General features: G+C 48.5%; 2 protein-coding genes across 6 annotated transcripts; one reads left to right on the forward strand and one right to left on the reverse strand.

Annotated features, from left to right (window-relative positions):
* Positions 1–73: 73 nt before the first annotated feature.
* On the reverse strand, positions 74–8,746 carry LOC120412149 (histone-lysine N-methyltransferase SETD1B-A-like). Of its 5 annotated transcripts, XR_005604771.1 has the most exons (28): positions 8,140–8,746; positions 7,283–7,338; positions 6,970–6,987; positions 6,662–6,682; positions 6,556–6,576; positions 6,440–6,457; positions 6,196–6,216; positions 5,789–5,809; positions 5,390–5,410; positions 5,267–5,287; positions 5,037–5,057; positions 4,589–4,609; positions 4,381–4,401; positions 4,173–4,193; positions 4,036–4,056; positions 3,613–3,633; positions 3,086–3,106; positions 2,994–3,014; positions 2,763–2,783; positions 2,647–2,667; positions 2,490–2,510; positions 2,344–2,364; positions 2,183–2,203; positions 1,953–1,973; positions 1,787–1,807; positions 821–1,530; positions 567–587; positions 74–323 (listed from the first exon to the last, which is right to left on the reverse strand). XR_005604771.1 is itself a non-coding variant. In XM_039572495.1 (26 exons), exons 1-26 carry the CDS (start codon positions 8,724–8,726, stop codon positions 1,469–1,471), a joined length of 1,182 nt encoding a protein of 393 aa, XP_039428429.1. In that variant the 5' UTR covers positions 8,727–8,746; the 3' UTR covers positions 74–1,468. The 5 variants fall into 5 exon arrangements, 3 of the variants coding, with proteins under 3 accessions (XP_039428429.1, XP_039428430.1, XP_039428431.1); XR_005604770.1 differs by having other exon boundaries at positions 567–1,530; XM_039572495.1 differs by having other exon boundaries at positions 74–1,530.
* On the forward strand, positions 8,676–11,854 carry LOC120412151 (receptor of activated protein C kinase 1-like). The gene is given in 9 exon segments (XM_039572501.1): positions 8,676–8,886; positions 9,232–9,403; positions 10,047–10,194; positions 10,332–10,427; positions 10,508–10,618; positions 11,033–11,089; positions 11,091–11,174; positions 11,398–11,508; positions 11,737–11,854. Coding segments are annotated over 9 exon segments (954 nt in total). The 5' UTR covers positions 8,676–8,777; the 3' UTR covers positions 11,803–11,854.
* Positions 11,855–12,030: the final 176 nt, after the last annotated feature.

Below are 12,030 nucleotides of genomic sequence, written 5' to 3' on the forward strand. Positions count from 1 at the left end.
CTTCCTCTTCTTCCTCTTCTTCCTCCTCTTCCTCCTCTTCCTCTTCCTCCTCTTCCTCCTCTTCCGGTTCTTCTTCCATTTCCTCAGGGAGTTCACCTGAAAAGAGTTAAAAAATAGGGAACTGTGGTGGTCGGAAATTAAAATGAAACCCACACAGGTATAAAAATAAGGGTTAAAAATTCAAACTAAAAACATAGAATAAACATGAATTGTATGAACACAACTGCTGTGAATTCCATCATTCCCAACTCCCTGGGAATTCCCCAAATCCCGGAGAAGGGCAGGACAATCTCATGTACCAACTTCTCCCTCCTTCAGTGCCTCTGCAAAAAAAGAGGAAAAGGTGAGACACAAATTTTCCTTCCCTGTCCCCATTTTTTTTCAGGATTCTCCCTATTGCCCTGTTAATTTTTTCCTGGGAATTCCTGCTGCTTTTAATGACTTCCTTTTTAATTCACTCCCACCGTGATCTCCAATCCCATATTCCCAAATCCAATTATGAAAAAAACCCTAAAAAAACCCCAAAATCCCAGATCCTTTTTGGAAACAGAATAAAAGCCACTCACCAAGCTCCTCCCTTAGTTTTCCTTAAAAAGAGGAAAATAAAATTATTTTGGATCCATGTTTTCCCTTCCCAAGAATACAAAATCCCCTGAGTTGGGCAGAGACTTTATGCCTCTCAATTCCATTTTTTTAAACATAATTTAATTAATTTTGGGACTTTTTGGGCCAAAATTCTGAGCCAAAATGGCAGCAGGGACATCATGGGTGTGAATTCCCAAATCCCCAGGGATTGCTCCCAAAATCCAACGGCACTTACTGATAACAGAGTCCTGTTCTCCTGAAAATAAAGCAGAAGAAGGATTAAAAATGGGATAAACCCCTGATTTCCTGCAATTTTAGAGTCAGGGAAATAAAAAAAACCCAGTTACACCCCCCTAACTCCAAAAATCTCTATTTTTATTTTTTAATCCTGGATATTTATGAGGGGGAAACTCCAAAATCGGGTAAATTTTGTGTTTAGAAATGGGGGCTTGTGCCCCAAAATGAGAGTTTGGGAACAAAATGGGGTTTGGGACCTTTAAATTGGCCTCAAGAATAAGACCTCAAAAATTTAGGCCTCAAAGATTGGGTTTTTGAGGCCTAAAAATTGGGATCTGGACCTAAAAAATGGGGTTTGAGACCCTTAAAAGGGAGGCGTGTTAATTACTAATTAAATCAGACGTATTCTGGGGAGAGAATTCCCATTTTCCAAAACTTACGTGCTGCCAATTCCTTCTCCTCTGCACACAAAAATGGAAATTATTGCCAGGTTATCAACACATTATTAATTATTATTACTCACTATTTCCCATTATTACCATAGTATTAACATTTTTCCCCATTATTCCCCATTATTTCCATTTTTCCTCCTAGATTTTCCTCCCGCCTCCAGGGATTTTGCTGATATTTTTCCCCAAATTCCCTCTTAATTATAATTTCTCTGCACCTTAATTAATTGGCACTCACCCAGCAGCTCCTTCAGGTGCCCTGGGGGGAAGCAGAGAGAAACTAATTAAAACTAATGACACCAAATTTATTGATACAATTCAATGTATAAATGATTTTAGTCATTATAGATTTATAAATATAAAGTGGTTTTATGGTTATAGAACATAAATAGAAGTATAGATATAGATATAGGTATAAATATACGTATAAATATAAGTATAAATACAAGTATAAGTACAAGTATAAATATAAATATAGATATAAATATAAATACAAATATAAATCTCTGACTTACTGATCTCAGCTTCATTTTCCCCTAAAGGAATAAAAGGATTAAAATAAATAATTATTTTAAAACGTCCAAAATTGAAATAATTCTAAAAAAAAATTCAAAAAATTCTAGAAATTCTTTCTGCTTCCTTCATCCCTAAAAATCCCTGGAGCTGGTCCCGAGTACTCACGGATCTGGGTGTCCCGGGCCTCTAAATGAACAAAAATAGGGATAATTATTATTATTCTTGAATATTAAAAGTGATGTTTAAATTTTTCTCTTAATGATGCATTTTTTTAATCCATATTTATTTCAGCTTTTGCACCTGCACCTCTAGACTCAATGAAAATCCAGATTTCCCCCTGAAACCCATCAGATTTTCATGGAAAATGCCCCAAAAAAGGAGGGAAAATTCCTCACCCAGTTCTGCCTCCTGTTGCTCTGGGAGGGAGAGAAGAGGGAGAAAAGAGGGAGAATGGGAATTTCCAAAGTTGGTTCAGAATGGGGTGGAATTGTCAATGAATTATTCCATAACTGTTAAAAATTACTTCATCCTGGAAATTAAAAATTCAGGCACTTACGGAGCTTTTTATTGAAGACCTCTGGAAACAGAAACAGGGGAAAATTGATAATGATAATGATAATAATAATAACAACAGTAATAATCCCCAATGCCAATTTTTTACCCAATTTCCACCCAAACGGAAGATTAACGGGATCAACTCACCCACATCAGCTGTGAGTTCCCCTGAAAAACAAGGAAAAAAAGGAATTTTGAGACCGAATTTTCACTTTTCCCGCAGCCCCAGTGAGGGGGAATTGGGGATTTTCTCCCCAAAAGTTCACCCCAGCATTTCCTGGGGTGGAAACTGCCGCAAACTCACCGATTCTCGTGTGTCGCTCGCCTGGAAACGACGGGAAAAGATCCGGATTTGGGGTTATTTCGGATGAATTAATGAGCGATGGAATTAACGAGGGGCAGAGGCCGGAGGGGACTCACCGAGTTCCACCGTGAAGATTCCTGGAAGCAGCAAATCCCATTAATTCCCCGATGGATTTTCCCCCCTCCCAGCTCCTCCCATGGGGTTTTCCTCCTGTTCCTTTTCCCTTTTCCCCCCAAATTCAGGCTCAGCCCCCCGGCGCCGCGATGCCGGGGGGTTGTCTCCCCAAATTCTGGGGAACTGGGGGATTCCAGCGTTCCCATGGGTGCTGGGGTGGGAGTCAAACTCACGGATGGTGGCGTCGCACTTGGCTGGAGGAGACACAAAATTAAAATTAAAATCTGTGTTCTGGCTCCTCTTCCCCCTTTTTCCCCTCACTCACCGAGCTCTGCTCGGAGCTTCCCTAAAGACAGAGAAATAAAGTGAATAAATTCCAGTGATAGAGTCCAACCGTAATTGAAACAGAATGATCAATATAATCAACCTTAGTCATTAATAGAGTCGATTTTAGTAATTAATATGATCAATTTTAGCCATTAGTAGAACCGATTTTTACCAGAAATATTCACTAAGAATGAATATATTAGATCTTAAGTGTGGATACAATGAATTTTCATCATTAACGCCGTCAAAATGTTATTGATGCAACCAAAATAGTAATGATTAAATTGTTATTAATTCGATTCTTATTAAATATGAATTCATTATTAGGGTGGTGTTATTGTGTATTAGTTTATTATTAATATTAACGGGTTCTAACTGGGAGGAACCCTCCAATCCCAGCAAATCTCCCACTTGGAGCTGTGTCGGGGGTGGGACTCCCAAAACTTGGGGCGAAAAAAGAGGGATTGGGGCCCGGTAGCTGCAGGGGGATGAAATTCTGAGGAATTTGGGAATTCTGGCACTTACGGAGCCCGGAGTCGCGCTCGGCTGCGGGAGAGGGAGGGAAAAGCACCAAAAATCAGCATTTTGGGGTCATTTTTTACCTCCTCCCTCCCCAAGGATAAAACCAAAGCCAAAAAGCTCCAAGAATTTCCCTCATTCTGAATTTTCCTTCCAATAAAGGAGATTTCCAATTTCCTGCTGTTTTTATTCATCGTTTCATCCCTAAGAAAGGAAATTTCTCATTTTGTCTTGGTTTATATTCCAAATTTTCCTGATGAATATTTGTCATTTTCCTACATTTTCCATTTCTAACGTTCCCAATTTACCGGATTTTCCATTTCTAATTTTATTTGTAATAAATAATATTTCTAACTTTATTAGGCCACAGCACTAATTAATAAAACAGCCGTAAACCCTCTCAAAAATGTTAATTAAAGCTGTCCATACCCAGCAGCGCCGTGAGTCTTCCTATGGGATGAGGGAAAAGAGGGATTAATCCAGGAAAAGCAACAGAATTGACCCAGAAATGAGGAGTTGAAGCCCAAAATCATCAAATGAGGTGGAAAATGAGGAGCGGGACTCACGGATTTCAGCGGCGAGCTTGGCTGTGGAGGAAAAACCAGACTTGTGGTTACTTGGGGTTTTTCTCCGAGGGAATTACACAAATTTGGGTGAAAACTGGGGGAAAATTGACTTATTTCCAGTTTTTTCCCAGGACGGGATCAAGGAGGATCTGGCTGCCCCAAAACAAGGGGGTTTTACCCCAAAACCAGCAGGAAAAATGGCACTCACTGATTTTCCGGTCACGTTCCTCTGGGAAGAAGAGGAGAAGAGGGGAAAAAAAGCAGGAAAATGAGAATTAGGAAACAATTCCTTCATTTCTGGGTCAGTTCCGTTGTGGTCCCAGAGTGCCTGGACCAGGAATGGGGATATTTCCCCCCAAAATTCCTTTAAAATGAGGATTTTCTATTGAAATCATCGGGGGGGGGCTTGGACTTACTGAGTTTGGCATTGGATTCACCTAAAAAACAGGAAATAAAATAAGAACCCAGCCCCAATTCACCTGAAAACCCAGGAAATAATAAATATCAAAAAGTCCCAAAATGGCTCCTCCTACCCCAGAACCTCCAATTTGAGGGAATTTTTATTCCACAGAAACATCCCCCTCTACAATCCTTAAAATTTGGCTTATTAAGGAAAAAATTGCCTTAAAACCACCTGAAAATGCACAAGATGCTCTAATTTTAATTTTTTACAACCATAATTTGCATGATCAAGGCCTAAATTTTCACCTCAAGGCCAAAATTCCCATTTTAAACTAACTTGGAGGGAAAAATTTCCATTTGAACACCCCAACTGTTAATTTTAGGGAGAAATCGGTAATTTTTAAAGCCGAATCATTCATTTTAAAGGCCAAATCTTTCACTTTAATCCATGGAACTCCTTACCCAGGTCCGAGGTCAGTTTGCCTGAAACCAAAAAAATGAAAATTCACATTATCTGGCGCTTTTCCAGGTCTGGATCCATCCCCAGCACCGACGGGAACGAGGAAAAGGGGCCCCAAAATCCCAAATTCTTTAGGTTGGCGCAACCCCAAAACCACCCGGGGATCCCAAAATTACTGAAAAAGCAGATCCTGGGGTTATAATTCCATCAGGAAAAGGGAAAAGACACTCACTGATCCTCCTGTCCCGCTCCTCTGGGGAAGGGGAGAGAGGGAAAAGGGAAAGGGAATCAATAAAAGGGGAAATAAAGGGGGAAAAGGGGAAAAGATGGGAAAAGGGAAAGTCCAAGCACTCACCGAGCGTGGCCGTCAGGTGCTCTGGGAAGAACAGGGAGGGAAGAGGAGAATAAACCCGGGATTTCCTTGGGAATTCAACCCAGCCTGCCCCAAACTGCCCCTTGTCTGTGGGGAAAATGGGGCCATCGGGGCTGGAAAAGGGAATTCTGGGGTAAAATGTCAGGATTTGGGGCAAAACGGAGGCATTTGGAGCAGGATTCAGCCCCATGCCCCGACACAGCTTCGGATCAGGAGTTCTGCCATCGTCCCAGCCCCAGATTCCCCGGGTTTAGGTATTTTTAATGTTAATTATTATGATTCAAAAATAACATTTCTCTCCAAGCAATGGGTATAAATCCTGGGAAATTGGTTAAAAACATGACACGAAGGGACTGGGGAAAATCCAGTTTTGGGACTCACCAATTTCGGCTGCGAGTTCACCTGAAACAGAGAAATTTGGGATTGAGAATTTCCCTGCCGGAGGAATTTGATGGAGACAAAACCCAACGCTCCCCCACTGCCACAGTTTCAACCCTAAAATTAAAGGAGAAAGGGAGGAAAAATGGGTTTAATTTCCTTCTCCTCCCTCCTGGTAATTATTTTAGTCCCAATATTAGGAAATAATTAGGGAATAATCTCTCCTGGCTGGATTTATTAGATTTACCCCAATTTATTGATCCTATTGATCACTTTTCCAGTGAGTCTGGGGGGTTTTAAGACCTTCATCTTCCATTATTTGGATTTTTAATAACAATAATTTCCTTATTTAGGAGGATTTGCATGTTAATAATAACAATTTTTCCATTATTTAGGAATTTGGAACTCACCATTCTCCGTGTCACATTCCTCTGAAACCAAAGAGAGACAGAAATTGGAGATTGGAGTGCAAATTTATAGATTTGGGTAGAAATTGATATTTTTGTGTACAAGTTTACACATTTGATATAAATTTGGGGATAAATTTCTTGCTCATTCCTGGTTTCAAATCCAACATCTGGGAACTATTTTTACCTTCAGTGGAGCAAAAACCTGCCAAGTAACCCCAAAACAACTCGACAAAACTCCACTTACCCAGTTCAGTGTCACTTTCTTTAGGAGAAAAAAAAAAACAAAATAAAATTTATATAAAAATATAAAATTTTATGGCTCCATCAGTGGCTGCTGCTGGGTCGGGGTGAGGGACTCACCAAATTCCTCCGGTAATTTCCCTTAAAGTCCAACAAAACTCCATCAAAACCTTCGGAATTGAGGCTTTTTTTGGGACAAGAGGGGGGAATAAAAAATTCCACTCACGGATTTGTGTGTCCCATTCATCTGGAAAAGAGACAAAAAGAAGGTTTAAAGCTGGATTTGATGATTTCCAAGGTCCTTCCCAACTGGAATAATTCCATAATTCCAGGAATTCACCCCTCAGCGGCCCCTCCTGGGTGGTTTTTCTTTTGGTTTTCACCCTCAGAATTGTCTTTAAAAAGCATTAATTTGGGTTTTTTCCCTGGTCTTTCCCAATCAAATCCATCCCGTAATTCCATAACTGAGCTGGATCTGGGTTGATTGAATGTGGTCTGGAACATTCCAGTGGTGGAAGGAGGAAAATCACTCACCCAGAGCTGTGTTTTCCCCTGGAAAAGAGAAAAAAAAAAGGGATCAACGAGGTCAGTCTGGGGCATTCCCAGAGGAGGAACTCGGGGAATTAAAGTCCAGTTAAATTAAATGTGGATATTCTGGGATGAGCCCGACTCCAGGAAGGCCAAGAACATCAAAACACGGAATTTAGGTGTGGAAATCTGAGAAAATCCACGCAAAAGTGGGGTGGGGGGCAGCCGAGGCTCCCCTGGGAACCCAAGACCGGGATTTTGGGGCCAAACGAGCTGGAATTTGGCACCTAATCCTCAAAAAAAATCCATTTTCACCCACCCGGCTCCATCATGGCGTTGTTCCCAGCCAGAATTGGCTCCGGGCGCTCCGTTGGCCTGGGGGGGAAAAGGGAAGAATTGGGTCATGGATGTGTTTTCCAGGAAAATGTGGGAACATGGGGAATGTTTCAGCCCAGGGGAGTGAGGGCAAGGAAGGCGTTCTCCCGGTTTTCCACGAATTCCCCATTTTCAGGCCAGGAATTTCCCATTGCTGGGGAGGTTTTGGGATGAGGGGCGACAAACCCACCTCCTGTGTCCCATCCTGAAGCTCAATTTAACCAAAATTAGGGATTTGGTGGAGGAAGGGACGTGGATTTTGTGTCCTTACGGACAACCCAGCAAGGACAGAGATTCCATGAGGGAATTTCCCTTCCCAAACTGCCCCTGCTGGATGGGAAAATCACGAAAATGCCGTTTTCGTGCCCATTTTTGTGCTCACGATCCCCAAACTCCCTGAGGAGCTAAATATCCAGAAATCTGGGAATGCTGCTCCATCAATATAAACAGAGAAACGCCAGGATGAAAACAGGGATTTAGGGAGAAACAGAGACACGGAGCGAGGGAGGCAGCACCAACTCTTCCCACATGGAATTATTAAGTAATTAACAATATTAATTATGAATTAGTGAATCAACAGGATCCATTCTTTTAACCCTTCCCCTGTTTTTCAGGATCCTCAGGCAGTAAAACAGGGATAATAAATAGAATGTTTGGAGGCACCAAAGGCCCTTCATTGCTGGGGCCAGATCGTGTTCCCACCACATTCCAAAGGCACCTCTGAAATTCCCATTCCCAGGAATCTCCCCAAATCTGCCTTCCTGGCCTCTCCAGAGCCCCTGGAATGGGGAAAGGACTCACCAGCCCCGTGGCTGCTCCCCTGGTGTTGGTTTTGGGGTGGGAAGGGGGGGTTTTAGCCGGGATGAGGGTCCTGGAGCCTGTGGAGGAGCTGCGACAGCTGAGCTGGAACCGATCCCGATCCTATATTTAGCTGGGGAGGAGGATCCTGAAATGGCCATGGAGGGAACGGGATCCTCGGGCTGGGAGCAGGAGCAAGGGTCAGCCCAGGCCACTCTCCAGCCACAGTGGGATTGGGGTCCCCGAGGGGGATATTGGGATTCTTCAGGGGGGATATTGGGATCCTTTGGAAGGTACATTGTGATCTTTTGTGGAGGGATGTTGGGATCCTCTGGGGAAATACGGCGATCCATGGGAGGGAGGGTACTGAGACCCTTTGTTGGGGGATTTGTTGGGATCCTCCGGGAGGTCCTCCCCAAATTCCCTCCTTTTCCGTACAACACAACCGGGCGCCACCATGTTGCCCACGCACGCCGCCATGTTGCCGTACGGCGGGACGTCACTTCCCGTTCCGCCGGAAGCGGCGCCGCCTCTCTTTGCCCGCGCCGGCCTGAGGGGACGGACGGGTCCGGGCTGAGGCCACCGCGCATCCGCCGCCATCCCGCCGCCCCCGCCAGGCTCCGCCGCCGCTCGCCGCCGCCATGACGGAGCAGATGACCCTGCGCGGGACCCTGAAGGGCCACAACGGCTGGGTGACCCAGATCGCCACCACCCCGCAGTTCCCCGACATGATCCTGTCCGCCTCGCGCGGTGCGCGCCGGGAGGGACCATCGGGGAGGGCTGGAGGGGGTGTGGGGGAGACCATCGGGGAAATTGGGGGGCGGGGGTCCACAGGGGTTCCAGGGGGTCTGGATAACTCCACGGACAGAACTGGGGGGGGTCTTACTGGGTTAGGTGAGGGGCCAGGAGCCAGGAGCCCCCCAGAATTCCGCTGGAGGGATTTGGGGCAGCAGGAGCAGAATGAGGACGAGGAAGAAGCAGCAGCATCTCCCCGTACCTTCGCTGGGATTTATCTTTATTTGTGTCCTCCCATTCCCGGGCTGGACAGGGGTGGCCGGGGGTCCCTCGGGTGACCCCCGTGTGTCCCCACCGCAGACAAGACCATCATCATGTGGAAGCTGACCCGTGATGAGACCAACTACGGGATCCCGCAGCGGGCGCTGCGCGGCCACTCACACTTTGTCAGCGATGTGGTCATCTCCTCGGACGGGCAGTTCGCGCTCTCGGGCTCCTGGGATGGCACCCTGCGCCTCTGGGACCTCACCACGTCAGTTTGAGGGGGCTTGGGGGCCCTTGGAGGGGCTTGGGGGATGTTTCAGGGTCTGGGACAGCTCCCTGCGGCTCTGGGATTTGACCGTGTGCGTTTGAGGGGTCTGGCGGAAAGTTTGGGAGGTCTGGGACAGCTCCTTGTGGCCCTGGGATCTCACCAGGGCCAGACCATCCCAGAATTTGGGTAAATCCCGGATTTTAGGGTGGGAGTGGGGTGTTTGAGCTGCTCCCTGTCCCTCTCCCGATGATTACACCCGACATTCTGCCGATCCCGCGGGATCTGACGACACGTCCTGCAATGATGATGGGAGAGACGTGGGGAAGCAGCTCTGGAGGGGTCAGGCTGGATTTTGGGGTGCCCGGGGCTGCATTGCAGGGGGTGCAGCTGGAAAAGGGTCGGAATTCGTGGATCCAAACTTGTCCCGATCCCCACATCTTCCCTGTAACCCCTTTGATCCGATTCCCAATCACTGAGTAAATTATTCTGTCTTTTTTCATCCCAGTTCCTGGATATTTTCCCTAGTGTATGGATATTTCTCCTAGTTTCTGGGTTACCCCCACACTCCTGGAGGTCCCCCTTGGTTTGTGGGCTTTTCCCCCCATTCCTGCTGGGAATGCTGACCCTGTTGCCGTTCCCGCAGTGGGACGACCACGCGGCGCTTCGTGGGCCACACCAAGGACGTGCTGAGCGTTGCCTTCTCCTCAGACAACCGGCAGATTGTGTCCGGCTCCCGGGACAAGACCATCAAGCTCTGGAACACGCTGGGGGTCTGCAAGTACACAGTGCAGGTGAGCTGGGGGGGGCTTTGCGCCGATCCCAGGGGGTTGGGGCCAGTCCTGGGCAGTCCCCAATGCCGTTGATTGGAGGAGCCCTGGGTGGGCTCCGGCCACGTTCCCGCCCTGCCACCGGCGCCGTTCCCCCGCAGGACGAGAGCCACTCGGAGTGGGTGTCGTGCGTGCGCTTCTCCCCCAACAGCAGCAACCCCATCATCGTGTCCTGCGGCTGGGACAAGCTGGTCAAGGTGAGCGTGGGGTCCCCTGGAGGGATTTCTCCCCGGGACCCTGGGATTTGCCCCCGCTCATCCTGCTTCTCCCGCCCCAGGTGTGGAACCTGGCCAACTGCAAGCTGAAGACGAACCACATCGGGCACACGGGGTACCTGAACACGGTCACCGTGTCCCCCGATGGCTCCCTCTGCGCCTCTGGGGGCAAGGTATGGTTTGGGGGACACAGGGACACCCCGGGGCTGCATCACAGCCCCAGTTCCTGTTGTGGGGTCCTGGGATTGGTCATGGTTGGAGTGGGGAGGGGGGAGGCCTCGCTCCAGGAGAACCTCTTGGGGCTTCTGGGGATTGTTCTGGGGCGTTCCTGAGCTCCTGGGAATCTTCCCGATGGTCCTCGGGATCTTCATGGAGGTTCTTGGGACCTTCTTGGGGATGCTCCTGAGATCTTCTGGAGCTCCCACAGACCCTCCTGGAGCTCACGGGGACACTCTTGAGCTCCTTGGGACCCTCCTGGCGCCCTCGTGAAGCTCCTGGGGCTGTTCCTGAGCTCCTTGAGACCGTTCTGGAGCTCTGTGTCCCCTGTGGGGCCCTCCTGGAGCTCGGTGTCCCCATGGTGTCCCCAGGACGGGCAGGCCATGCTGTGGGACCTCAACGAGGGCAAGCACCTGTACACGCTGGACGGGGGGGGACGTCATCAACGCCCTGTGCTTCAGCCCCAACCGCTACTGGCTCTGCGCTGCCACCGGGCCCAGCATCAAGATCTGGGTACGGAATTCCTGGGAATGACCCCCGGGGTTGTGGGATCGCCCTGGGATCTCCCTGGGAACGGGGGGCGGGTCCCCCTCGTGCTGTGATGAAACACTCAGATGCCTCCGACCACTCCATGGGGAAACCCAGAGGCTGTTTCTGAGCCAGCCCCGGGCTCAGGTGGGATCCAGGTGGGATCCGAGTGGGACTTGGGTCATTCCTCACCTCTCTGGTCCTGCAGGACCTGGAAGGGAAGATCATCGTGGACGAGCTAAAGCAGGAGGTGATCAGCACCAGCAGCAAAGCGGAGCCGCCCCAGTGCACGTCCCTGGCCTGGTCGGCCGACGGGCAGGTGAGGCCCTGGGGACCCTCACTGGGGCAGGGGATCTTCCCTCACCTGGGAACCCTTCACTTGGTCAGGGGCACCTGGGCAGGGGGGATTTGGGGACCCTGCAGCTGGAGCTGCCCCGGGAAGGACCTGGTGGTCCCTCCTGCCCTTCCCACACCTGGGGCTGGGGGGTTTGGATTGACCTGGGGGCCACCTGGGTGACCCCTGAGTGACCTCTGTCCTTGTCCCCAGACCCTGTTCGCTGGCTACACCGACAACCTGGTGCGGGTGTGGCAGGTGACCATCGGCACCCGCTGAGCCCGAGTCCCACGTTTTTAAAACAAAATACCAATAAATGGCGCTTTATGGAGCTGGGGTCACCGTGTGTCACCTGCTGGGATAAACCCAGGGTTGCGGGGCCAAGACCTCGGGAAGGAGGAGAACGCCGCTGACGTCATTGGGATGGGAATTCGGGGTGTTCCTCACCCTCCTGTGCTGCAAAAACCCTGAATTCAAAAAAAAACCCCGAACCAGCTAAATGTAAGA

The sequence above is a fragment of the Corvus cornix genome, unplaced genomic scaffold (assembly GCF_000738735.6).
Source record: "Corvus cornix cornix isolate S_Up_H32 unplaced genomic scaffold, ASM73873v5 scaffold16, whole genome shotgun sequence".
NCBI classification, from domain to species: Eukaryota; Metazoa; Chordata; class Aves; order Passeriformes; family Corvidae; genus Corvus; species Corvus cornix.

Bases quoted from the DNA above. Each gene is read 5' to 3' on its own strand.
- LOC120412149 (XM_039572495.1), bottom strand. From the start codon at position 8,726: ATGCGCGGTGGCCTCAGCCCGGACCCGTCCGTCCCCTCAGGCCGGCGC. The intron at 5,411-5,788 runs GTGAGTCCCAAA...TGTTCTTCCCAG, and splicing joins TGAACTCGCAGCCGAAATTG to AGCACCTGACGGCCACGCTC. The intron at 3,015-3,085 runs GTGAGTGAGGGG...TGTCTCCTCCAG, and splicing joins GAAGCTCCGAGCAGAGCTCG to CCAAGTGCGACGCCACCATC.